This window comes from Scomber scombrus, chromosome 10 (assembly GCF_963691925.1).
Source record: "Scomber scombrus chromosome 10, fScoSco1.1, whole genome shotgun sequence".
Classification (NCBI taxonomy): domain Eukaryota; kingdom Metazoa; phylum Chordata; class Actinopteri; order Scombriformes; family Scombridae; genus Scomber; species Scomber scombrus.
The window spans coordinates 15,095,198-15,120,669 of record NC_084979.1 but is presented as its reverse complement, the minus strand read 5'-3'; the positions used below and the strand labels follow the sequence as shown (position 1 = coordinate 15,120,669).

The following is a 25,472-nucleotide window of genomic DNA, read 5'->3' as shown; positions in this document are numbered from 1 at the left end:
GTTATTGGCACAGGGCACAGAGGGAGGGACTGACTTCATAAAGACATTAATTCTGTTACCTTGATGAATACATAACTCTTTTAAAGACTTTATGAAATACAGGATAACAATTAAAAGCCCATGTTAGCCTCTTTTCAGCGGGTGATAATGTAGTTACATAATCACATTTAAGGTTTGCATAGCTGTAGAAAGGACACGAGGCCGACACACATCCTGCAACAGCCTGTTTTTTTTTCTTTCTTTCTTTTTTGTAACCAAAACATCGAAAGAGGCACACACAGCCTCATTAATAACGCACCGTTTCTACATCTGACAAAGCCTAATAAAGTGTAGGTCCCGGTATTTAACAAAGACATAGAATAAAACAAACATTTAAACTTACCTTCAGCAAAACACTGACAGTGTTGTGATCCGTCACCTCTTCCTCCTCTTCTGTCTCATAAGTACACAGCCAGTCCGAATATCCTATTGAACATTTCCTGCCCCCATCACTCAATTTGACGCAGAAAACTTGATACTTTTTGTTGTTTTGAACCGAGGAGAAATGAATTTAGATCGCCGAGCAGCTCGTCGAGTAGGCACGGACAACTTTTTTTCCCTCAACGCAGACAGTAGATTAAGTCTCACTTCCCTGTTACGCACGATGTGCCAGTATAGGGGAGCGCGCTTTATTTCCTGCCCTGGCGTTCAAGTTCACACATGGCCGAGATACAGTGTGTAGACCAGACAAACATCAGGGCTGGTGTGGAGCGATATGGTGAAGCATATATATGTATGTAAATATATATGTATAAGACTGTGGAGGGAAAGCCTACAGTATGTTTTGGCGCTAATGTGAACCTCCTCTAGTCATGCTCTGTTTAGTTGAATCTGAGAAGATTATAAAGTACGCACTCTGCCGCCTTTATTGTCTGAGGAGAGAAACTGTATGGCTTGAGCACACGTACAATAGAAATAAGGTAGGCATCCACCGCTGTTAAAACAGAAACTACAACCGAGTGTAGAGGGCTTGGGCCTTCCACAGAAGGAGATGTAGGCGGAGTAATGTTCAGTCATTTCACAGCATGGTGTAACTTCCAGTAAGTCTTACTGAGACACTCGATACCATATCTGCAGATGGTAGTGACCTCAAGTCGGATATCTTCCCAACGGTACCCACTTACGGGAAACCATTAAACCCTTAATATCCAATAATCGCCCTCTCAGGATTTTACCTTTCTGCTAGCTCCAACTGCAATTAAGACAATAGTTGGTGTTTTTAGTCCAATATATATTGAAATATATCCCAGCAGTGGTTCATTGGTTGTGGTTTATTATTATCTACATATTGGGTAATTACAGTTCATCTCGAGCTGCACGCCTCCAGTCCAGCCATTCAACTTTGAACCAGTAGTGAAATGTAACCACATAAACACAAGTACTGTACTAAAGTGCAAATCTGTAGTACTTGTACTTTACTATTTTAGTTTATTTCTATTTTAAGCTATTTTATTATTCGATTTCACTTCCGTTTCTATTCTAATGTTATAGATTAGTTACTTTTCTAATTCAAGTTTTACACACAAAAACATATTATGATATTATAAAATACAAGTCAGTGCTGCAGGTTAAAATTCACTCCATGTTGCCCAACTACAATAGCAATATAATACTGCTTACATATCAATGTATTAGTAATAATAGTACAATGATATAATATAAACATTTAGAATATAACAGATAATGTCAAAATGATATCATATATATTATATGTATATTATATGCCTTGCCTTGCCTATGTGGAGCCACCAGGGGTCGCTAAAGAATTTTAATGTGTTACAGTCCAGCTGCTGCTTAAAGGTTTTGAAGCAGTGATAATGCTCTATGTTAGTTTTATGTCTGTAACTGTGTGCTGAGTTTTACATAAAAGTGTTATGATGATGATGGTGGTTTATTATTATTATTAGTAGTAGTAGTAGTAGTAGTAGTAGTAGTAGTAGCAGAAGTATCAGTGTTAGTATTACTGTTAGTATTAGTATTAACAGTATTATATGCACAATTTCTGATATATCCATATTTTGATGGTTAAGTTTTACAACAAAATAAACCCTTCCTAAAATTTCAAACAGATTCATGAAAGTCGGCTCCTCTGGTTCACAGTTTCTTGCATCAGCCACATGAGGGAGGTACAGACCTGCCTTAAACCTGCTAGCCCTCAATGTGGTAAGGGGTCTGTTTGAAATTAGGTACCATCATAGCAGGATCACACACGAGCAACAGCAGACTACCTAACATGAGGTGAGTCTAACTTAGTATAAGAATATTCATGTTAACCATTTGATCTGTTTCTAATAAATTAATATTCTGCTGCCGTTCTCACAGAGACGTCTCTGTTTCAGTTGTTCTTTGACAGCAATGTGTTTATTCCAGTATATATTCCTGTGTGTTATTTATTTATTCAGCGAGTCATGTGAGAGGGGGCAGGCTGAGACATGTTACCAGGACATTCCACCTGTCAAATCCAATTTCCCAAGAATTTTTGATTGACCTGTCTAACACAGAAACAATGCAGCTGCAAAGATTTGATCATTTCCTTCCAGGGAACCAAAGGAGTTTCCATTGTTTCATTTTTCCTCATGTGAATCGGGTTTAGACTGTATTATTTGTCTGGCTTGAAGCTGCAGATGTCGTCTATTGATTTTGATTAATTTTTTCCACGGTTTCTTGCTACCATGTTCCAAACTGCCAAATATTGCAAACCTGATGGACTCAGTCACAGTTGCCATTAAGATTACCCTCTTTAGTACTCAGGCTAAATATTCATAATGACAACTACAGCTTCCAGGAGAGAGACAATGGTTAATATAAGATGACAGACTTTAAAAGCAGTTGGCAGTGGTGGTGTTTTTTCTATCACAATAAGCAGCTTCTCATTTTCAAAAAAATATGTTTGATGGATATTAAAAACTCAGCCACAGACAGAATTAACTTTTTAGCATTTCAGCTGTCTGTTGGTTGCAGGTTTCTATATCTCAGTGTTTGTATTATTGTTGTTTGCTGCATTACCACTCTCTGAGCAGGCCTGTCATTATTTTCGGGGTCCTCTTAGGTAAAAGGCCCTTACTGCAGGGCTGCAACATCTGGAACCAATACAGCTGTGCTGGCTATCTGTGGAACCAGGGGGCTCGGAGGTTGTGGGCTGGGGTGGAGGGGGTTGGCAAAGGGTTGGGCTAGTTGCTGCTTTGGCCCTGGGGGTCTATGTGTCCCTGACTTCAAAATAGACTTGATTGCTAACAGCTGGCAGTCCTAACTCACCCAGTGTCAGAGCTCTCCTCTGATGTCAACCTTGTCAGTATCAAGGCCCGGACAATGGAGGGCCAGCAGCATGGAAAAGGTATAGAGCAAAATTGTGTCCATGTGAAATGAGATTCAAAGAATGACCTTTCTTTATGAGGGTTGTTACCATAAATAACTTGCAAGTTTTTGTCAAGACACCTTTGAATGAAGCATACACTGAAGGTGTGCACAGACACCATAAAAGTCAGATATTAAAGTTGAGTGCATGCCAAAAAAAACAAAAAACAATATAATGTATGAACAAAGTCATTAGTGCATCCGTCAGTAGCAGCTAAAAACTTTAGCATCTACATACATTTAGACGATATGAAATTATTAAGCGACTAATTATTCCTTTATAACTTCCTCCTCTTCCTATGTAGTCATATTCCTATATAACTACTTTATAACCCAAGTATACAAAGGTAATTATATCAATAATCAACATGTATATCTTTTGGTGAAATGTATTTTCAGTATCATTTGTTATTGGAGCTGTATCGCAGAGAGGAGGCTGCATCTGCGCTGTGCCCTGCTATTCACTGCGACAGTACGAGTAAATAGGACAGCAGCTCATTAGCATCTTTTATTATCCAATTACAAACTCTGCTCGCCTAATTACCTCCAATCAGCAGGGAGAAGAAAATGATTGACTTCCTGGAGGACAGGAATCACTCAGGACAAAAAGGACAAACTGGAATTCACTCACGTAATGGATAGAAAGAGACTCGCAGGAAGTCAGAATATGGAAATATATAGGTAGACATAAAATACTGCAGCTATTGTCTCAGTGTTTAAAAAAATAATTATCATAGATTACCTTTCAGTAAAACCATCACATTGTGCAGGTAAGGCTTTTATTACATGATTTGTGACTGTTGCAAGACCCCAGCAAGCATTTTATCAATATAAGACTTCCAAAACACTTAATTCCTGTTGCATGAAATTAGTGTGCAAGTAGTGAAATATGCCTCTCCACGACTTCCAATGTCACATTTCCACATGGTCTGTTCTACCTTCACAAGGTTATGTTGTTTTGTGGATTATGTTATTGAGTTTGTGACACGAAAAGATAGGAAATAATTTTTAAACAGCTGCAGAAATCATTATCCTTCATCAGAGGATGAAGGGCAGCCACTGCATAAGGTTGTGCTTATAACAGAGCTATGCATCATTATTAGGCAATTAATTACTCTGTAATCAACAGCAGCAACACTGTTCTACTGGGATTCAGTCACAGATGTTTCAAACTCAGCTTTGACACTGCTATCCATAACTGAGGAGGAATGGATCCTGTTTCAGGCTTTGACTAAACTTTAACTTCTTTGCGCACAGAGTTGTTCAGATTTACTTCTTCTCTTGGTTAGTTTTGATTCTTTGAAAGATGTCAGGAAAGGCCAGAAATAGCATAGGGCGGGCCGCTGGGACGAGCTGTTGTTTACAGACAGTGACAGGGATGGAGGACCTCTGTGCTCTGGTGCCGGGCCTGAAGCCTCGGGGGTGTGCTAGCACTGCTTCTGTTGCTGTTCTGGATGATGCAACACACAAAAAACCACACAAACATGCAGGCCAGCAAACTTGTGTGCACGTAGACACACAAAATACACACACACTGACTTCTTGCTAATTTTTCACTCCATACAGACACACAAACAAACAAACATAGCCATAACAACTGCAGAAATGGCAGCACACCCTCTGCTGAATGTACCTGTGTCTTTGTTTCATATTGACTTTACCTGCTGACTATACAGGCTACTGTGTTGTCAATTCAAGCTGATGTTAGAACAAATCCAAAACGTCACAATGTGTGTGTTTATAGGTTAAACGATTTAGCAATCAGTTTAAGTAACTGTGCTGACCTTAACATTGGGGTCAGGCCAGGTTACAGAGAGCAAAACATAAGGTAAGCACCACCATCATGTAATTTCTGCACTCTGGTCAATTGCAGTCCCCTGACTGCTGAAATCACAGAAAAACACAAAGAAGCAACCGCAGTGCAATATTGACAAATTATGTTTAATATTGTGTGATACTCTTCTCTTAAAATACAGTCTTTTCTGAGGTAGACCATTACAGTTCAAGAACATTATTATCATTTTTCAAAACAGACATCAAAAAAGACATGAAATAAATACTTTCATGTACAATATGCCGCAAAAATGAGGTAGAAATGGTTACAGAAAATGTACAATAACCAAGAACAAATTTACCGCAATAACAGATCAAGACATGTAAAAAATAAAAACTTGTTTTGTTGGACAAACTGTCGGGAGTTGTGTGTTGTCGCTAACCCTAACACTAACCCCTAACTCATCACTATTATTTAATTTCTGTGTTTACATGTGAATAATCACTTGCATCATCAAGACTGTACAGCTTGAGGCTTCCGTAATTTGTAAATGTGTTTTCAGTTTCTTAGATGGTGAACAGTATGCACAGCAGTGGTCACTCTGATTGATCTGGCTGTATGGCATGACTGAAGCCACCAGCTGGAGAGGGAAGGCTGCACTGTGATATAGGGTTGCTGGACATCAATCAGACCACTTCCACTCCAGAGGAATAAGTATAAGGGAAAGGGTGAGGGGGGGGGGGGGGGGGTTACAACGCCACATGGCCACTGGGGCTCGTGGCCAGGGGGCAATCCAATCTAATGAGATTGCATTGGGGAGAGAGAAAAAGAGAAAAAGAATGATGAGGGAGGGAGGGAGAGAGGGAGGGGGAGGGGGGGTAGGAAATATTACATCATACTGTGTATACCTCCTGAGGACCATGGCAACAGTCTAATACGCACGACCTCTGTACCTGCAGTCCAGTGACCAGGTTTTTCCAGCTTGTTAAAACAGAACCGAAAGACTGCTGGGAAAGGAAGGTTTCTCTGGATTGTCTACATGTTGGGTTCATCCACAATATGTACACATTAACTGTGACTATTTATACTTTGGGATTTGCTAAAAGCTACACACTTGATTTTTAAACATTTTTGCAAATGTGTTTGTTGCCTTTTTTTATTTTAGTATTGTGCTCAGATGTTCACTATTAGTGCACGTGTGTGATTGTGTGCATTATATTAACATTTTCAAGTGATATTTTGCAGCTGAAAAACTATAAACAGCAGACATGCATATGCAGGATATGTAAATGCTACATAACACAGAGATTTTCAAGCAGTTTGTCCAACAAAAAAAGGAATATTTTCTGTATTCTACATCGCATTTCATCATTCCACCATAAACTACAATAAAAATAAAGGGTAAAAGAACATAAAAGAAAACTTATTTATATATTCATATATAATAATACATGGATTTATGGCATCAAATATCCTTTGAAATACCTGAATTACATTCAATGTTACTCTTTGTAGCATATTCAAGTTTCTCTCCCGAGGTAAAAGCCCAGCTGCAGTGGGTATTAAAAGACTGTCAGGTTTCCCCTCGCTCCTTTTCCTTGCTCCTCGCCACTCTCTACTAAGACCCTAAGATTACATACATTCTTTATTTTATATTTCTGAGGTAAAGAAATTTTTCCTGAGCATTTCAAACAAGACTACATACTACAAAACAAAAGAAGTAAGTGAAATAGAAAACAGACACGCTGTGGGAGAAGCTGTGTGCAGGTGGTGTTGTTTTGTAGGATTCTCAGGAAAACTGCAGTGGTTGAGGAATGTGAGATAAATAACAAATTTATGTGGAAGTCAAGGACAACAACCCAAAAATGATAAAGTAAATTTTCAGTGAATTGTATCATTTTAAGTGTGTATATAGTACCAATGGTGAGTTCTTTAAAGATACATGTGAAGTATTTCTACAACCAAACACGTTGAGAGTAACTGCAAGGTTTCACTTGAACGACTGATCTCCAGGGAAGGGCAGCTGCAAGTCTGGAAATCATAAAATTCATTTGATTTTCTTTATTTTTCAGTGTAGTAAGGAGTAACTGTTTGACTTGGTGAACAGCTGTTGAGACAGATTAATCTTTTGTGATTTTGAGGACCAGTCTGCTTTGAGAAATAACAGCACAGCTATGTATGCATTTGGTTTGACATATTTTTGGTCAAGAAACTGTTTTGCTGAAAAGTTGCAGATCCCAAGCCCGTCATGCTAAATTATTAGCCGAAATCCAATAACTGAATTAACATTAGGATAACATGGAAGTGGACTGGCAATAAATAGAATCCTGAGAGTAGCAGTCAAAAGGGGGATTCTACAAACCCTGATTATCCATAATCTTGGACCACGTCACCTAGCAACAAATAATTGATTTTGTCCTGGACCAAGGCTAATCAGGATCTCTCAGAGTATCCAAATAGCTATCTTTGATTTTCCCATTGACCAAATGACTAAAACACTACCCCACTCAACAAGGCCTATTCATGTTTCCTTTCTTTGGGAAAAAATAAAATATTGATATTCATAGCAAAACAAAAACAACACACCATGGCATGCTCATGCCAGTAAAACTACTTTGTCAGCTCTCCTGTACCTTTGAGCTTGTCTGGCTCTTTTGGCTGCATAATTGGTAAATACAAAACAACAACAAAACATTCCGAAGGCTTGCCATATCGAAAGCAAAGACGGGATCACAAGGCAGTCCGAGTACAGTGACTGGCTGCTTTTTCAGTGGCTATACATCTTGCTCCACTCTATACAAGTGTCCAGTTCTTTTGTGGTGGTGTGTGGGCGCACCTTGCAGAAGGCATTCTCAAAGTCTGTGAAGGCTGGGGATTTGGAGGCTGTGGGCAGGCCATGCATGGCCCCAGTCGGGGAGGATGCTGAGGACAGCGCCTGCTGGCTAAGCTGCAGCAGCTCCCACACTGAGAAGCCCTCAGTGCGCTGCAGCACAGCACTCAGCTCCCTCTCACTCAGGCTGCAGCCCTGGGGCGACAGCGCTTGCAGCAGGACCTGCCTACGCATTCCCACATCTGGCAGGCCAACGTGATAACGCTTGGCAAAGCTCCGATGGACTGCATCTTGCAGCAGATCTGGCCTGCCAGTGGCACATACAAGAATCACCAGACCTGTGGTGCCCACCTGGGCTTTCTCCAGAATGGTGAGCAGTGTCTGTCTCAGCCCCTCCTCTTCCATGGCCTCCACCTGACTGAGCAGTATCACTGAAGGCTGCCGTGCCGCTGCCACCTGCAACACTGACCCCAGAATGTGCTCTGCCTCAGCCTTCCCTTTAGATGCCAGCATCGCTCCACTCAACCGGTAGAAGGATGCCCCCAGCTGTGTAGCCAAAGAACGAGTCAACGTTGTCTTACCCCCTCCCCGGGGGCCAAACAGCAGGACGGTTCTTGGTGGCCGCATCACTGGACTGGGCCTCAACACGGGCCACAGCAGGTCCTCCTCCAGTGCAGCCTTGACATGGGTGAGCCCAGCGAGCTCGCCCCAGCTTAGGGCTGGGCTACAGTCCAAAAACTCTCCACTGACAAGGTCCAACATTCGTGGGTCTGGGCTCTTCAGAGTCTCAACAGTTGGACCACACAGTGGAGGGCGTTTGTGGGCCTGGGAGCAGTGCTGCTGTTGCTGTTGGGTGAAGCCCTGTTCCGCCACTCCATTCTCCCCTGTCATGCCCGCAGGAGGGCTGTACTCCCCTGCTGCCCCATACTGAGGAGACACCAGGGGCTGAGAGGAGGGCTTACTGGACTTGAAGGTTTGAGGGTCTGTGCTGCCTGAACTGCTGAAGCCATTTCCCCGGCACTCTGTTTTGTCATTCACACTGTAGGGTGAGTGTCCCCCGGCCTTCAAGGGGTCATAACTATATTTCCTATAACGAGAGCTATCCCCACCCTCATCCTCTTCTACACTCATCTCAAATGCTTTTCTTTTTAGTGTCCCTCCAGATTCAGATGTCCCAAGGTTGCTGCTCTGGTAACTATAGCTGCCTCCTACTACTGTGGGTCTCGATGGAACAGGAGTAGGGGCTGGTAGACCCGAGGGCAGGTACGTTGCAGAGGGGTGGCTATAGCTGGGGGCAAGGGTAGTCTGTGGAGGGTATGTGCTGGGGGGGTAGTTATAGACAGGTGTGGTAGGGCTATAGCTGGGCACCAGAGTTGGGGTGGATTGGAGGGTGTGGAGGGAGGCAGGGGGAAGTGCTGCACTGGGTTGGGGACAGTACCCTGAGGAAAGATAGGTGCCATTGTAGCTAGATGGGTACTCGCTGGAGCCACTGCAGGAGCTGCTGCCACTATAGCCAGAGTCTGAGAGGTTACTGTTCACCACTGACACACTGCCGACCCCAGGAGGGCCCGCGGATGTGGCTACAGACTTGGAACCTGAGTGGCTGTCATGGCCTCCAGGGGGCACTAGGGAATAGGAGGCATCAGTGCTGTGTGTCAGTGGCCACGGCTCCAGCTCAGTCTTCTGGCCGTTGAGGCCCCCAAAGACTCCTGGCTCTGGGTAGGCGCCCACAGTAGGTGGCCGGTCATATGGTGAGTCCAGTACACCAGAGTACTTCTCGGCATAGCGCTTCAACAGGTTGGAGGCTGTGAGGGCAGAGATGTCATCATTTGCCCAAGCGTAGTTACTGGATGAGCGGCTGCGGCCAGAGTAGAATTCCGACTTGTGGGCCGGAGAGGAGGTGGTGGAGGAGACGTCCAGGTGCTGCTCAGGCCACTGGCTGAGGGGCTGGGCATGCTCTGGGTTCCAGTGCATCTTTAACAGACCTGACAAAGAAACACATGGGGGGATTATGATTACAATCATGTCAGAAAATAGGATAATGGTGTGGTATGACTGATAATCTTGAGCTGTACAGGTTCCTGATTATGATATGAATCAATGTGGGTAGATAAAGGGTCTTAATAAATTGCTTTCTTTCCATAACGTCCTGTCCTTTTGTTTTGACTGACAGGAGAAATAAGTCTCAAAATGTAATTTTAACATTTACATGAATGTAAACATTATCTAAGCTTCAAATGTGCCAATATATAAAAATAACTTAACATAAAATATACTTTGTTTTGTTGTTTGGCTCACATCTGCAAGACATGGGACCACGACAAATTAATTAGCATTAAATAGACTAAAAAAGAATTAAAAGAACAAAACTTATTTTTTTAAGATATAATTTGTTAATATAATTTATATTTTTATTTGTTAAGTGCTTAAATTAAAATGTTAAAATCTTTTTCACCATGCTACAAGAATACAAGAAGAAAACACAGTACCCCTCTTAAAAAACAGATAAAGGAAAAAACAAAATTGCTGTTTACAATATGTCATGACCAGGAAACTATACATTAAGGTTCTGCAAAACAGTACTGCACCAAAATAATAGTTTAATATACTGTAGATTATTAAACAAGACAGTGCAAAGTTTAGACACTCTTCAATGACTGCTTTCCTCACTATCATGTGCACAGTAAAAAATGGTTTGAGCCCCCCCTCTGCAGGCAGCCAGTGATGAGAAATGGCCTTTCTTTTGTTTTGAAAGGACTCCTTTTCAGCGTTACTATCATGCATGGTAGCAGAAGTAGCTCAAGTTTCCCAGAGTGACGGAAGACGGTAAAGAGGAGGTGGAGGGAGAAAGAGAAAGCTGCAGAAATAAAGAGAGTGAAAGCAGATCTGTAGGCTGGATCTGTTGTTTTGCAGTTTCCCAGCTTGTGTTGGAGCAGTGATAAGATCCCACTACTATTCCCTGTGCTGCTAGCATCTGCAGGTCTCCCAGAGGAGCTATTGTTATCTCCCCGTGCATGTTGCTCTGAATGCCTGCTCTCTCCGCCCTCCACCCCCAGCTACCACCCACCAATCCACCCACCCACCGTACACCAGAGCTCCAAAGGCCCAGTGGCCGGCTGGACAGAGGGAGGGTGGGAGGGAGGGTTAGGGGAAGGAGGTTGTTTGTGTGTGTGTGTGTGTGTGTGTGTGTGTGTGTGTGTGTGTGTGTGTGTGTGTGTGTGTGTGTGTGTGTGTGTGTGTGTGTGTGTGTGTGTGTGTGTGTGTGCGGACAGTGGTGTGGAGAGAGTGAGAAAGAAAGAAAGACAGAGGGGGGTTGGGTTTGGAATTGCAGCATAGTGTGCTATTCATCAGCACAGTCTCCCATGGAACATTGGGAAAGTGGAATGTCTGTTCCTCTGGCTGACTTCAGCACTGGCTGAGGTCTGATTGATCATGGCTGCTTTGCACTGAGCACATCGCCAATCTAACAGGAGAGAGGGCAACCAAAAAAATGAGATAGTTTGGATTATGAATCCTCCATGTCAATGGTCTTATTTTTTTTTGTTAAAATATTGTACGGTTGTTGAAATGCATGGAATCCTTTACCCGAATGTATAATGCATCTGGTACTTTTCAATGTTTGAATACAATGCTGCCTAATCTCTGAAGCCCATTATTATATTATATATATGCACACACGTGTGTACATATGTGTGTGTGCGTGTGTTTGAGAGAGAGAGTCATAGATGAAGAGACAGACAGGAAACGAGAGCGAAAGAGATGGTATGAGATGCAACAAAGTTCCCCAGCTGGAACTGAACCAGAGATGTTGCAGTTATGTAGCATGTGCAGTAACTATTTGGGTACTGGGGCACTCTAATATACTGTTGCAATGCTTACAGTATGTGTATATGTCGGATAGTCCACTATTCAAATACCTCATATATGCATTACTAATTATATTACAACATTATAGTTAAAGAATAGCGTATTTTGAGAGGACTAGCATTACCTCTTGCTGAGGCATTAGCTTGACATTCCACACATAGCTTGGCATTATTGAACTGTCACAATTTACCCTGAGGTTAGGACTACTCCAGCCAGAAACAGGGAGGTAAAAAAGGAATATGGCAAAAGCCGTCATTACTGGCTTTGCTGCCTTCCCTGCAGTTGATGCCTGGTGATTCATTATTCATGGCTGTCTGTGTGTGTGGAGCCAGGCTTCTTATTGCCATTTAAATCAATCTCAATATCCACAGTCTGCGATTCTCCTGCTTTCCCACTATCTAGCTCACTCCTAAACTTTGGCCTTTTCTTTACCAAAGAAAAGGCCAAAGATTTCTTTCCAAACCTCCCCATGTGTGTGTTTTCAGATTACGTCTGTTATTTATTCAGTCAGATGAGACCAGCAGACCAGATGGTCGTTGGATTATCATGTCCTTCATATTCAAATCCACTGCCTTATTTCCCAATGGCCAAACCAGTTCAAGTACTTCCCTAAGCTTCAGCAAACCCACACAGCCACACACCCAGCGCAGAAAGACGTTCAAGAACATTCTCACACTCTGTTCACTTGTTATTTTCACAAACTTGCTGAAGACATTGGCTTGTCCACACCCAGATGACCACATATTTTGGTTGCCTTACTTGCAGGTCTTTGTCCAGAAACCATATATGTCCTGCAGACCCTTCCCATCTGCAGCCCAACCAGTTTTTTAAGCAGCCCCAATAATGGGGCCTGTGTGTGACAGAGATGGATGAGAGCCCAGGGGAGCTCATAAAAACCTGGAGTGGGGAGGGAGGGATGGAAGGAGGGAGGGATGGAGGGAGGGGAAAGAATGGACAGCAGGCGCTTCGTCCTCTCTAAGCGGACTGGAGCGGACATTAGAGGACTCAGTGAGGCGGGCTAACTGCTGTCCACTCCGTCATCAGAGTAGCACCAATACAGAACAGACTCACACCACCCTCCTGACCAATGTAATGTCCAGCTGCCCATACCTGAGGTACCAATTCACTATTAAATCTGAGAGTACAGTAATTATATTCTAGTCTTTTAAAACAGTGAATTATACTCTGTAATTCTACCTGTATGTACACAGTAATTTACATGAGTGATAGGCCGCCACTCACCCCTGTTGAACACAGCAGGGTCGCAGCGCAGTTTAACCCTTTCCATGTAATTAGATCTTGCCTTCTGCTGGATTGTGGATTTTAGAGCAGCAGCGGTCCACATTAAACTGAGCAAGATCTAATCTACACTTCTGCTTAAATCAGAGCCATCATGTAGATTAATTCACTAGAGGGTCAGGAAGAAAGCTAAGATTAGAAGTAGGAAATCAGGACAATGTGGAAATACTGTCAGTAGCAGTGCAATCATTAGATTAACTTCAATGTATGCTTCAGTGGGATGCTATTGTAAATTATCCTATACATCATACATATACACTGTCGCCCATAAAGTTGGAATAATTTTGTTTTCAGACACAATCCTCTGTTTATTCCTATTTAAATTTTCATTGTGAACATTTTGAGAAGATATACACTTTATCTGTCAAGAATGAATCACATTGTCACAATCATTTCATGGAAAGAGGTAAAAAAATATTTTATTCCAACTTTATGGCCGACAATGTATCACGATACATTGCTCAGCTCCATAATGAAATTCTGTGACTTTCCCTTTTCTGCCACATATTTTACTCTATTTTTTTAATAAGAGAGAGGGATCGTGGATAAAAACCCACATGTATTGCTGACGAAAGTGTCAGTGTGTTTAAAAGTGGGAATCCTCAATCAAGTCTTTGTTGCTGTTGTCAATGAGAGTAAAGAGGCTCTGTGATGCAGTCACACTGGGTTTGCATGAATATTAAATAAATAAATAAAAATATCAGTGGCATTCTTGAACTTATGTTGAACATAACAGAAATAGGTTTTAATATGTTGACCAAATTAAGTATACATATATGTGACCAGACTGCTTTTTTGTTGACCGATGGCCTTACTTGGCTGCAAGGAGATTGATAAGAACGTTGTATATGTGCACATTAAACTTCCCACTGAGTGTGTGTGTGTTTTCTTGGCCCCAGGAGAGACAGATGTTCTTCTGCTGACCGCCTTACTGTCTGTGCGGCCATTGTGGTGGATGGCTAGCAGACGTGCGTGGCTCGGACAATCCAGTTGGCCCTGAGACAAAGCTTGAAGGATCCTATTGTCAGGGGCCTGTCTAATTATGGAAATCTTATTAATCTATTCAGCAGCAGTCCACTGACAGCTTTTGTGTCAGCCCGGGATTTATTGAGGGATCTGTGTGAGCTGCATCCTATTGTAGGCGTGCGTGATGAAGACAGTGGCACGGCTCTCTTCAGCTGAAACCAGCTTTGCTTTGAGGAGGCCCTAAAATTAAAATTAGAACAGATACGGCTCAGGGGGGTTGTGTTAGGTTCATTTGTGATTTCTGCCCTCAAATGCTCAAATTTGCCATCTGCAAAGTCACTGAATGTCCTGTTGACTTGCTGAAATCAAAGTAGCTTTTAACCCATAACGGTTGGTAGTACTCTAAACAGTGTTGTGGTTTCCTATAAAAGAGGTATCAGTGGTTGAGGTGAAATGTTATCTTGGCCGGAAGCCCAGAGACAGAGAACTCCAGTCCGTTTCACAGTTCCCCTGGGGTCCCTTTCCCCTTCTCCCTTCCCGGCACTTTTGTTTTTTCCTGCCCTGAGGAACAAAACAGACACGGATGCAACAAGCCTTCTGGGACAGCGTGCTATTAAACTGTGCCGATTGTGAAGAGGCTGCTTGTAAACAAGAGCGCTGTGGATCAATCCAATCAGGGGTCCATTCAGGGTTGAGCTCTATCCCCACCCACCGACCAAAGAATACTACCAACATGTCCACTCCATTGTACACCTCCATACAGAGATACAAAAATGTACACAGAGCAATAAATCCTTTGATGCTTTGTCGCTGGTTTATAACAAACTGTTAAAAACGTGTGATGATACAGACCTGCAGGTTGCTTTACAAAATATATAGCAACAAGAAACAAAAGCAAGAATTTACTTGAAAAGTTGTCTTGAAAGTCTTGTTATTAATATTTTCTGTGGAGACATTGTGCTCTTTTCTTTTGCTCTAAATTAACTTATTGGCCAAAAGACTTCCACAGTAAAAAGGTAATTCTTTTTATTCAACTTTCAATTTTACCAACACCTGCCTGAAAATAAGAAACCTACAAATTCACTGGGCAGATATAATCAGCAACCAGGAACTGAGGCAGCCAACAAGACAGCAACCTGCAGAGGAAGAAATCCTCTGGAGATGGATTGGTCACACTCTTTGCACGCCTGCATCCAGAACCACAAGACTGGAATTCCTGGAGAGCCTTTGTTGGCAGCCAATGTCCAAAGTGGGGTCATAGGCTTTAAGTAAGTAACTAATCTATTCAACAAGGAAGTAAAGTATGTTGAAGCAAATTTCTCAACATGAACATGTTCACTTAAAGACAAAATTCTTCATATACTTCTAAACAACTGTTACAGAGTCAAATGCTTTTGAGAATGCTGTTCTGGCTGTTGTGGCAGTATGTCAGTATTTCAATTTAGACAGCATCTCAGAAACTGCCACTTTAAAGAAAAAGCCTTCAAAAGGCTTGAAATGAATGCAGTCAAGTTACAATACAATGCACACAACTGGGGAACGACAGACAGAAAGTAGAGCGAAGGGCAGAGTGTGACAGACATTATATTTGTGCTGATTAATCACAAACCTGATGCTGTGATGACTGCATAAGTTGTTTTGTATTCAGCAGGCGCAAGCTGATCAATGAGTTATCGGATGAAACTCCTGCTTGCTGAACATAAATATGTAGGACAGATTGTCACTTTCTTTCAGGAATCTTTAAACACAAACATATCAAATAAACTGTTTCAAATGATGGAGCACTGGGGCTTGGTGTGCAAAGCAGAGGCGCTTTCAGAATCTGTTATTTATCAGAGTTTGTTATCTTGATTTGTCGTTGAGTCTTGAAGCCCCTTAAGTCCTCCCTTCTCAAGTTCACTGTGATTTATGACACTAATATCAAGCAGGGCATTCTCACTAGGCTGGCCGCTGCATACTACCTGGTCTGTCGTAAAAACACCAATCTGAGAGGCAGGCCACATTTCACAGCGTGGCAGGTGGAGACAGTGGAAAATTGTCTCTGGACGTTCTCCCACTTTGGTATGAAATACACATTTTATCAGCTCTTGCACAGTTTGTCCTACAGACTGAAAAATTATGATGAATCCCTTGGCGATATTGTGGATTATGTATGTTGAACTATACTCGTGTTACAAAGACAATATCACCCCATGGATGCTGAATAGCCTCTGTTATCATGTGGGGTATTGCCAAAAAGCTGTTAAAGGAAGCATGAGGTCAGTCCTTGAGACCCTTTTCAAACCTCCTTAAGACTGGGATAATGCGGACACCGGACAACAGGGATCATAATTTATCAGCCATGCATAATTGGGCATTGCTAGTGAAAATTATTATAAATCTATGTGTTAGTCACAGGGCTGCTATCAATCAAAAGAAACACAATCCCACACTTCCACTCTGCCTCTCGTTCCCTCTGGCTCATCTGCTCCCTCTTTCATGGCCCTAAAAAGATGTAATAACAGAAGAGTGCGGGAGCTCTGGCGGGGAGTTTTCACACCTGCTGCCCAGAGCACGAGCAGACGCAGTTCTTTTCAAACAAGCCTCACCAGTTCAATCCCAGGAGGAAGAAGCTCATCTCCTGCAGTGGCATTGAGGGATGTCCTCTGTGTGTGTCTCTCCCTATCTCTGTACCTTCCTCTTGCTGCGGATAGAGCTATCTGTACTCCATGTATCAGAGTGACAGTTTGACTTACTCTATTTTTTGTTTCATCCCCCTATGGGAATGTTACAGGCCAGCTGTCAGAATGGTTTTTGTCTGTGTGTGCAGCTAATACAGTTTTATTAGAAGAGAAGGACACTGTGACAACGGTTTACTGTGTATTTTGCAGCTATATATAACAAAATGTCTGCAATAATAAAAACCAGTGAGGGTAAATAACAATTATTTTTAAACCAATTGTTAAACAGAATAAAACAAGCCTCTATGAGTTAAATCTCCAATTCATTAGTAAAAAGCAAATATTCAGTCCCATTAAAAGTTGTTGTTTTGCAGAGTGGATGGAGAGGAGCAGGAGCCAAAGTACCTGATGACATTTGTTAATCATTGATTAATTGACAAACGTGTTTAGAATTGCTAATGATAGTGCAGCAAGAAATTTCCCATCTGAGAGCCTGCTCATTTTACAGCCCTTTTCTCAGCACTCTCCAAAACTAGAAAGCCTCCGGAATAATTGCTGGATGCGTCACTTCATGCTCGTAATTTTAGAAACAACTCCCCCATCCCCCGTGCCTGCTAACGCACGTCCACAAATGGCAGAAGCCCATCCACCCCCCTTCAAGAAAAACAGGGTCCCTATTTTCTGTGACTGCAGGCTGGCTCTAGGTCATTGTGTCCACTAATATATCAAAGAACAGCTGTCCTAAGGCACGGTGATGACCAATCACCCCTTCCATCTGTCTCACTCGCCCAATCTCTGCCCCATCTCCCCCTCTTCAGCTCTATCTTTTCCTTGCAATCTCCTTCTTTCCCTGTTTCTTTGCTTCTCCACCTCCCTTATTCCCCTCTATTCCCAGTGCGCATGTTGTGTTCCCTCCTCTCTGTCCAAATCCCCTGGCCCCTCTGTGCTCCCAGCTTATAGTCTCAGCACTTGGGCAGCTTTGGGATTTGTTGTTTTCTGTTAGCACACATACAAACAGAGCAATATTTTCAACAGTTCATTCTGTGGTAGTGTGTTTTGTGATCACCGCACAACAAACACCTGATGGCATACCGATTAAAGTATGTTATTTTTCAAGTGAAGTCATTTACTAATTAGCTGTGCTGGTGTGAAAGACGCTGAGCCTCATTGTCGAGTGCTGAATTCTGCTGCCTCAGGAATCCAGTGAAGTGTTGCTATCCAAATGAGCCTCACCACCCTGCTTCTTAATTGGACCCTTAACAGGAGCGGAGGCCTCCTTAATGAGCTGATGAACCCTTGCAGAGACAGGGGACAGGGCCAGTGGATTCACAGGGCCCTAGGTCCCTAACCTTGCTGTTTTTGTGGGCAAGGACACATGCAAGCACATACACACACACACACAGACTGGGGGCTAATTAGAGCCCATTCACACCCTACACTAATGATCCCGGCTCTCATTCACACACACTTTAGCAGGCTGTGTGTTTACTCAAGGGCCTCCCAGGCTCCTCCAATTCACCACTCATACCACTCTGCCCACAACAGGGTAGACGCCGATGTGGCCCTCCAACCTGCTCCTTCAGGGGCCACTCCTTTCTTCTATACTAACTGCTCCATGACTTAGCAGAGTCCTTCACAAAGACACTCGCGCAAAACATAAAAACAGAGAGTGCAACAGAAAGAAAGGAAAGGGAGAGGGGTCAGTCAGAGGAGAGCTATAAAAACTGCCAGATCTGGACTGTGTGTGTGTGTGTGTGTGCTGTTTTAAAAGAAAAGGTATCGCTACACCAGCGGGGGCCCCCAGCAACAAGAGTTAGGGCACTCCTGGGTTGGCGGCCTGGGACTGATTTAAGAGTGTGTTTGAAGTGCAGATTACAGATTCTTTGCACCAAATCCCTCCAGGAGTATCCATGGCCCCTGGAATCTCTCTCAGGTTTCTTCTCAGGTCCGGCCGAGGCTGCTCACCCCAGCTTGAAGTCCTCTGGACTGGCCGGAGACAGGGGCCGAGACCGGACACGTTGAGTAAGAGTGAGACAAACAAGCTGGCTGAATATGGGATCCAGATAATTTAGACCGGATATTTGACAGCAGTCATGATAACAAAGACTAAAATGTGTCATTGGGTGTACCTGTCGTAACCATGTGTCACCATGTGGGCAAGATTGTCTTTGTGCAAGGGGAAGAAATACCTACAGCAGGAGTCAGAAGTAGCATTGGGAAGCAGGAATGCTCCACGTTCCCACAAAGGGAATTCCAACATGGAGGTGAGAGTCTTCGCATGTCCTGCACATATGCAGAGTCCCTCACAGTTGGATTTGTGCTCTGCAGAATCATGACTACGGTCTTTAACTAAAAGACAGTGAGCTGCAGTGTCACCAGCAAGCACAGGGGTGTGTTTATGTGTCACTGGTCTGAGAGTAAACAGCGTGACTACCTAGCACTGCTATGTGCGTTCATACGATCCCTCTGTCTACATACCCGCGCACACATTAGCAGGCTGTTCTGAAATGATTCCAACCCCGTAGAAGCGCTGCAGAACAGAGCTACTCTGTACATGAGAAAACATCAAACTATTGAACAGAGCAGATGAAAACCAGCATTGTACGTCCTGATCATAAAAGCATATCACACACAAAGGCTAGTACGTAATGTACTGGAGGGTTCCCAAGAAAAGACCAACAGTGTGACTGCTCTGAAGGCATGGTAACTATTCCACCAGCAGTTTGTGACATTCTTGGACTTACTATCCACTTCAGCAAAGACTTGAGTCGGTATGGACTAGCAGGGTGCAGGGAGCTGATGGAACAACCAGTCAAACAAGCCCTGATGGGAAGCGGCACAAGCATGCATCCATGTTCTTGCAAATTACTGAACCATCAATGTTATTTGAGCAACTCAGACTAATTGGATTCATAAACATCTTTTAATGGGAAAAAACCCAACATGTTCTGTGAGAACTGGCATTAAATCAAGCGAGAGCCACTTCTGAGAGGACATGTTTCATAACAACATGAGGTCAAGTACTTATTGGGCTGGCAGCGATTCTAAATTCCATTCATCTGATGAGTAGTCAAATAATAACATCAGCTATTTCGAGGGTGAAATTTCCAGAAAGCAAACAAAGTGTCACGGTTATTGTCAAACATGATTTAATCAAACTGTTTTGTCCAGTTTGAATTCACACACCCACACATTTGCCTTACATTGGCCCTACAATCCAAGTTTTTATCATCCATTATGAAGTAATACTTTTTAAATGAACCGTTCTGTGTGGTTTCTCCCTCTTTTTCTTGTAACTGTCATGCCGATAATGCTCCTTTGAGGCGAGTTAAAGAGCAGGGAAGAAGGGGCTCTTGAGGCTGAGGGCACGGAGGCAGCCCCATGCTGGCCGGCCAAACAATGCTGTTTTGGAGAGCCCGAGCACTGGACTCAAATGAAACCTGGTGGGAGGGTACTAAGGGGGGGAGGCCAAAACTGGACACGTCAGTTATTAGGTCAGCATTGAAGGGAGAAAAGACAGAGAAGGGGGGCGGGGGGGAAGCAGGAGGCAGCGTGTGTGGTGCTAAGTCCTAAACTGTATTGGTAAAATGACACTGGCAGAGGCAAAGGGGTTTCTGCTGCTTAAACCATCAGCCCTCCCTCAACCTCCCTCTGTCCCTCTTCCTTCCCCCCATGTGTGTCTTCCGCCCGGTGATGAAACATTCAAACAGGGCCAGTGCCCGGGGTTTAGCATTTCCACAGTGCACATCAAGGAAAAATCCAGTTTTCTGCATTGAGGCTTGTACATTTTCACAGATACCTGTGCTTTATTTCCTTCAGTTAACAAACTACAGGACACAGTGTCCACTCCTGCTTATTATTGGAGTAGGGGCTCATTGATTCAGGCAAAGTCCAACTAAAGTCAAGTGTGGCTGTTTGATGTAACATGCAGCAGGGTAGAAAGAAAGAAAGAAAGGTGCAAAGTACTCACTATAGGGGACAATAGGACTCAGCATTCTGTGGAGCTGGTCTCAGTAAAGAGGAATGCTGTTTTGTGAATGCCAGCTAAGGTTAGCGTCCGTCTGGCTGTAGTCCATCACTGGCATGAGCTTGCACTGACAACCGAACAGCCCTAAGAGAGAGAGAGAGAGAGAGAGAGAGAGAGAGAGAGAGAGAGAGAGAGAGAGAGAGAGAGAGAGAGAGAGAGAGAGAGAGAGAGAGAGAGAGAGAGAGAGAGAGAGAGGCAGTTACAGGCTGCTGCACAATTAAATGTCTGGACAAACACTTACATGTCAACTAACCCTTTCACATAAGCTCGCACAGCAACACACGCACCTAAACACTCACACCGACTAGAATTCGGCCAGTATAGTAGAATTACTGACCAACCTGAGAACGCTATCAGTGTATCAAAAACAGAGTGTTCACATACACACTCACACAGTCTGCCAAATTGACGCACACAAGGGTATTCATTATAGGCAGGCATTAAGCTGATTGTGAAGCTGCGTCCAGCCTTCTAAAGAGGGCTTTCTAAATCTGCCTCACGAAAAGACTCATGCATACCATTGCTCTGTGCACTGGGGCAATAAAGACTGCATTCTTAGGTCACCAAACACTTTTAAGTAAAATGCACAGGAGAAAACGTTTCCTGCAATGATAAAGTTACACTTTTCAGTCTATCAAAACATTTAATAGACTTCTGCTATAGGTGAAGTGAAAGCTGAAACCATACTAAAAAATGCAGAAAATAAATTCATTCAACTCAATAGAGTTATTTTAGGAAATAAAGCATAATAAAATGTATTCTATCTCTGTTCTGGTTTGGGTTATAAATGTTATATTTTAATCATGCCCAGATTAAAGACAGTTTAATCTTCTAGTTCCAATTGTTTTATTCAGATATGAGGCACTTCCCTGAGCAAGCCCATGAGATTAAAACATGTTTTTTCATAGCAGCCGTTCATGTTATTTCTCCATTCTGTGGACACCAATTCACACTGGTGTGCTAAATTGCTTTAAAATACACAAAGCAAAAACAATAGACAGATTATTGAAATTGTGTTCCAGTTTTTAAACCTGTGAACATTTTTTTAGCCACAAACACCTGACTAAATGCTCCTATAGACATACAGTCCACCTATAAGAAAAGGTGATGCTAATGTATCTATGAACAGAACTAAATCGAAAACCAAAACATCATACAATCTCAAATACATAAAACAATTTTAGAGACCAATATTGAACTTAGTTTAGTTTAGTTCATTTTGCTAATTTGCAACATGTACCTGAGTAATAATAAATCATTGCTTTTGACGCATGCAGTGACAAACCAAAGCAAGTTTATTCTGATTGAAAAGTGCAGACACCTTATTACACAGTCATTACATTCATTATTTTGACCAATGCCTTTAGATTTATACAAAGAAAATGAAAGAATGAAGAAAAAAAGAAAGAAGGAAAATAAGAGAAAGACTATTTTAATAATGGGTTTTTATATATGTATATTCTATAAACCCAAAAGCCCCAAATAAAATTAATATACACACTGGTGTTCATACCTCCGTTTTATATTTGTTAATCACCTTATTCTTAATTATCTGTTGAGTGTTTACATTTTAATTTCCTTTTAAAAACTATTCCACAGATTAGCTCTCTTGACTGATAAACATCTCTGGTTTGCATTTGCTCTAATCTTTATTTTTGTAAATAAATTCCTCTTAGTTCAGACTGACTCACTCTCATTTGAAAGAGCCTCTGGATACAGTCTGCATCTGGATCTTGTATTTTTTTTCCTTTATATAGTAATCGTGCAGTCTTATATTCCACATAATCTTGAAATTTGAGAACATGTAAGTTTATAAATAATATGAATGTTGGTCATGATAATCAGTTCTGTTTAAAATTGCCCCAAACCTCCACACAATAAGTAATGTAAAAGAACGATATAATTTATGTAATGAATTCATATTGAGAATGTCTCTTGCTTTGTGCAGTATTGCAATGGACTTTGACATTTTTGTGTTAACATCATTTATATGTGGTTTCCAGTATAGTTTGTGGTCTATAGCAACTTCCAAATTTTTCTATTAACATTATGTATCATGATTTGTACTTGATTATTGATAACCAAACATTATACATTTTGTTTTATTTCAATTTAATGACAACAGTTAACATCAAACAATTGTTTTAAAGTGTTTCCACTGAATCCAGAAGCTCCTCAAAATCTTTACCAGAACAAAATCAATTTGTATCATCATCATGCAAACAAAACAAACTTTAAGCAAATATGTAGTTGCAAATATAATTAATGGAAAATATAAACTTTGGACTCAGCACTGAACCTTTTTGAAACCACATGTGACCCTCAGCAAGTCATATTTATCATTGTTTATTTTACACATACTGATATATATAATCCAGATAGTTACTAAACCATGAATATGCTACCCCTCTAATACCATATCCTTCAAGTTTTGTCATTAATAATATATGATCAATAGTGTAATACCTTCTTTTTTTAAATCTATGAATACCCCAACAGTATTCCTCATTTTCTATTGCTGTCAATATTTATTCTATCAGTTCCATTACTGCCATTGCGGTGAATCGATTTGATCTAAAACCATAGTGATGGTCACTTAAAAAGTTGTGTTTTCTATATGATCATGTCTTTTTTAAGTTTCTGTTCAAGTAATTCTAAAATTTTCGAGAACTGAGAAAGGAGAGAAACTGGTCTTTAGTCTTTGGAAAGTGCCTCTCCATTTTTGTAGGTAGGAATGACCTTTGCTCTTTTCATTTTGTTGGGAAACATGTCTGTTTGGAGTGACTGCTTACACATATGGGTAATTGGTTTTGCTATATACTCTATAATATTTTCTTTACTAATGTCATGTCAATATCAGAATATTCAATGGATTTTTTATTCTTAAAATTATATACGGCATCAATTCAATTTTCTTCAGAAAGATGGTATTGGAATTTATATCCATAATGTCATCATCTACATCCTCCTCCTTCATTACTAGGTCCACAATATAAATTGCTAAATTATAGCCAACATTCACTAATAAATAATGAAATTGATTGGCAATCTCTTTTGTTTTGGTTATAATTGGCTGATTATTTTTAAATTAAATAATTTGGATAATCTGATTTTCCTGTACCCTTTTTATTTATGCTGTTAACCACTTTGCATGTGCCTTGTGTATTTACTCTACACTGTTCCAATAGTTTGTTGTCTGTAATAATCCTTTTTTCTGAGTCTCATAATAGTTAAGTTATTTCCATGTTTTAATATGTATTTTCTGCTTCCTTTGTTCTGCTTCTAACTTAATTTAAAATTATGACATTTACTGAGTTTTGCATATTACTCCAGAGACTCTGTCTTTATAAGTATATATATTTAAAAATAATAATTAATAAAAAAGGTACGCAGTTATCAAATTACTTATCTAACCCTCCTCGTATGGAGGAGAAATTACGCAGTGACCACACGGCTGTCCCTGGACACCAACAGGCTTCACGTACAACACCTCCGACTACGATCCCCTCTGCTCTAACCCACATTCTATGGCTCTAACTGACAGTCAACTTTGGACACTCAGCCCAGAATATCTAACTAGCCCACACAACAGCAGCAAACCACAGCTTCTACTTAAAACAAACACAGCTTTGCCCTTGTACAGTTCAGGGAGAGGCAGAAAGGAGAAGGCAGAGTTAAGAGGTAGGTTTGTTCAGGGAAATGTCTCATGGTCAGTGGCCAAAGAGGAGAGCTGCTACAACACGCTCAGCTCTGGTCCTTTTAACTTCAGCCAGCCAGCAGAGCCAAGTCAAACAGCAGGGAGAGCAGCAAGCTATGACAGCAGATCAACACAGAGATGCAGAGAAGACAGACAGCCTTACCTATTCATGCCTGCATGTCCTCCATCAGATCTGAAAGCACTAAAATAATCCCTGGAGCGGAGCAGACCCGTGTGTGCACTGCTATGCTTTTTTTCCACATATGGGACAACACTCCCCTCTCTCTCTCTCTCTCGCTCTTTCTCTCTCTCGCTCTTTCTCTCTCTCTCTCTCGCTCTGGCCAGTGACAACAGAGTGAGCACTCAGCTCCCCTCCCCCATGGATCTCCCATTCCCCCCTCCCCTCCCCTCCTTCTCTCTCTTTGCTAAAAGTATTTAAGTAGGGAGCAGGGACAGCAGGGAGGGTGGGGGACTGACCAATCGTGTTCTAAAGGAGAGTGAAGGCGCTCACACTAAAGCTTGGACACAGAGGACAGTGGAGAGAGAGAATTTTTGGTTGGAGGGAAATGGCCAGAGTAAGTTTGGTTTGCCCCCGGAGAATTAGGAAAAAGTTGAAGGAACAGTGGTCAGATTGTGGTAAAAAAACAAAAAAACAACAACAATCTCATATTTATTCTTTGACTGACTAAAACAGATGATGGCCACCATTGGACACATTACTTGATTACTTGGAAAATTAAATCAAGTTGGTAATTAGTACTTATTAAGAAATAATTACATTGCTGTTCATATATATATATATATATATATATATATATATATATATATATATATATATATATATATATATGAACAAATTCAAAGCCATCACACCAACATGTTGCATCTTCTGTACACACATGAAGAAATGATTTAACAAACAGCCAGCCTAGGGTGAAAATGAATAATCTTGGTGACAG

The 25,472-nt window shown here is 41.7% G+C and overlaps 2 protein-coding genes across 3 annotated transcripts in view; both read right to left on the bottom strand.

Moving 5' to 3' along the window:
• The window catches only part of stat6 (signal transducer and activator of transcription 6, interleukin-4 induced), a 28,048-nt gene extending 27,422 nt beyond the window's left edge, over window positions 1–626 (bottom strand). For both annotated transcript variants that reach the window (XM_062426689.1, XM_062426690.1), the window contains exon 1: window positions 383–626. The gene's annotated coding sequence lies outside the window, so the exon portion shown is untranslated. The remainder of the gene's footprint in view (window positions 1–382) is intronic.
• A 4,699-nt stretch (window positions 627–5,325) lies between these two features.
• On the bottom strand, window positions 5,326–24,794 carry fignl2 (fidgetin like 2). Its single transcript, XM_062427294.1, has 3 exons — window positions 24,677–24,794; window positions 20,760–20,900; window positions 5,326–9,982 (listed from the first exon to the last, which is right to left on the bottom strand). The coding sequence occupies exons 2-3, from the start codon at window positions 20,782–20,784 to the stop codon at window positions 7,935–7,937; spliced, it is 2,073 nt and encodes a 690-aa protein (XP_062283278.1). The 5' UTR covers window positions 20,785–20,900; window positions 24,677–24,794; the 3' UTR covers window positions 5,326–7,934.
• Between the last annotated feature and the right edge of the window lie 678 nt (window positions 24,795–25,472).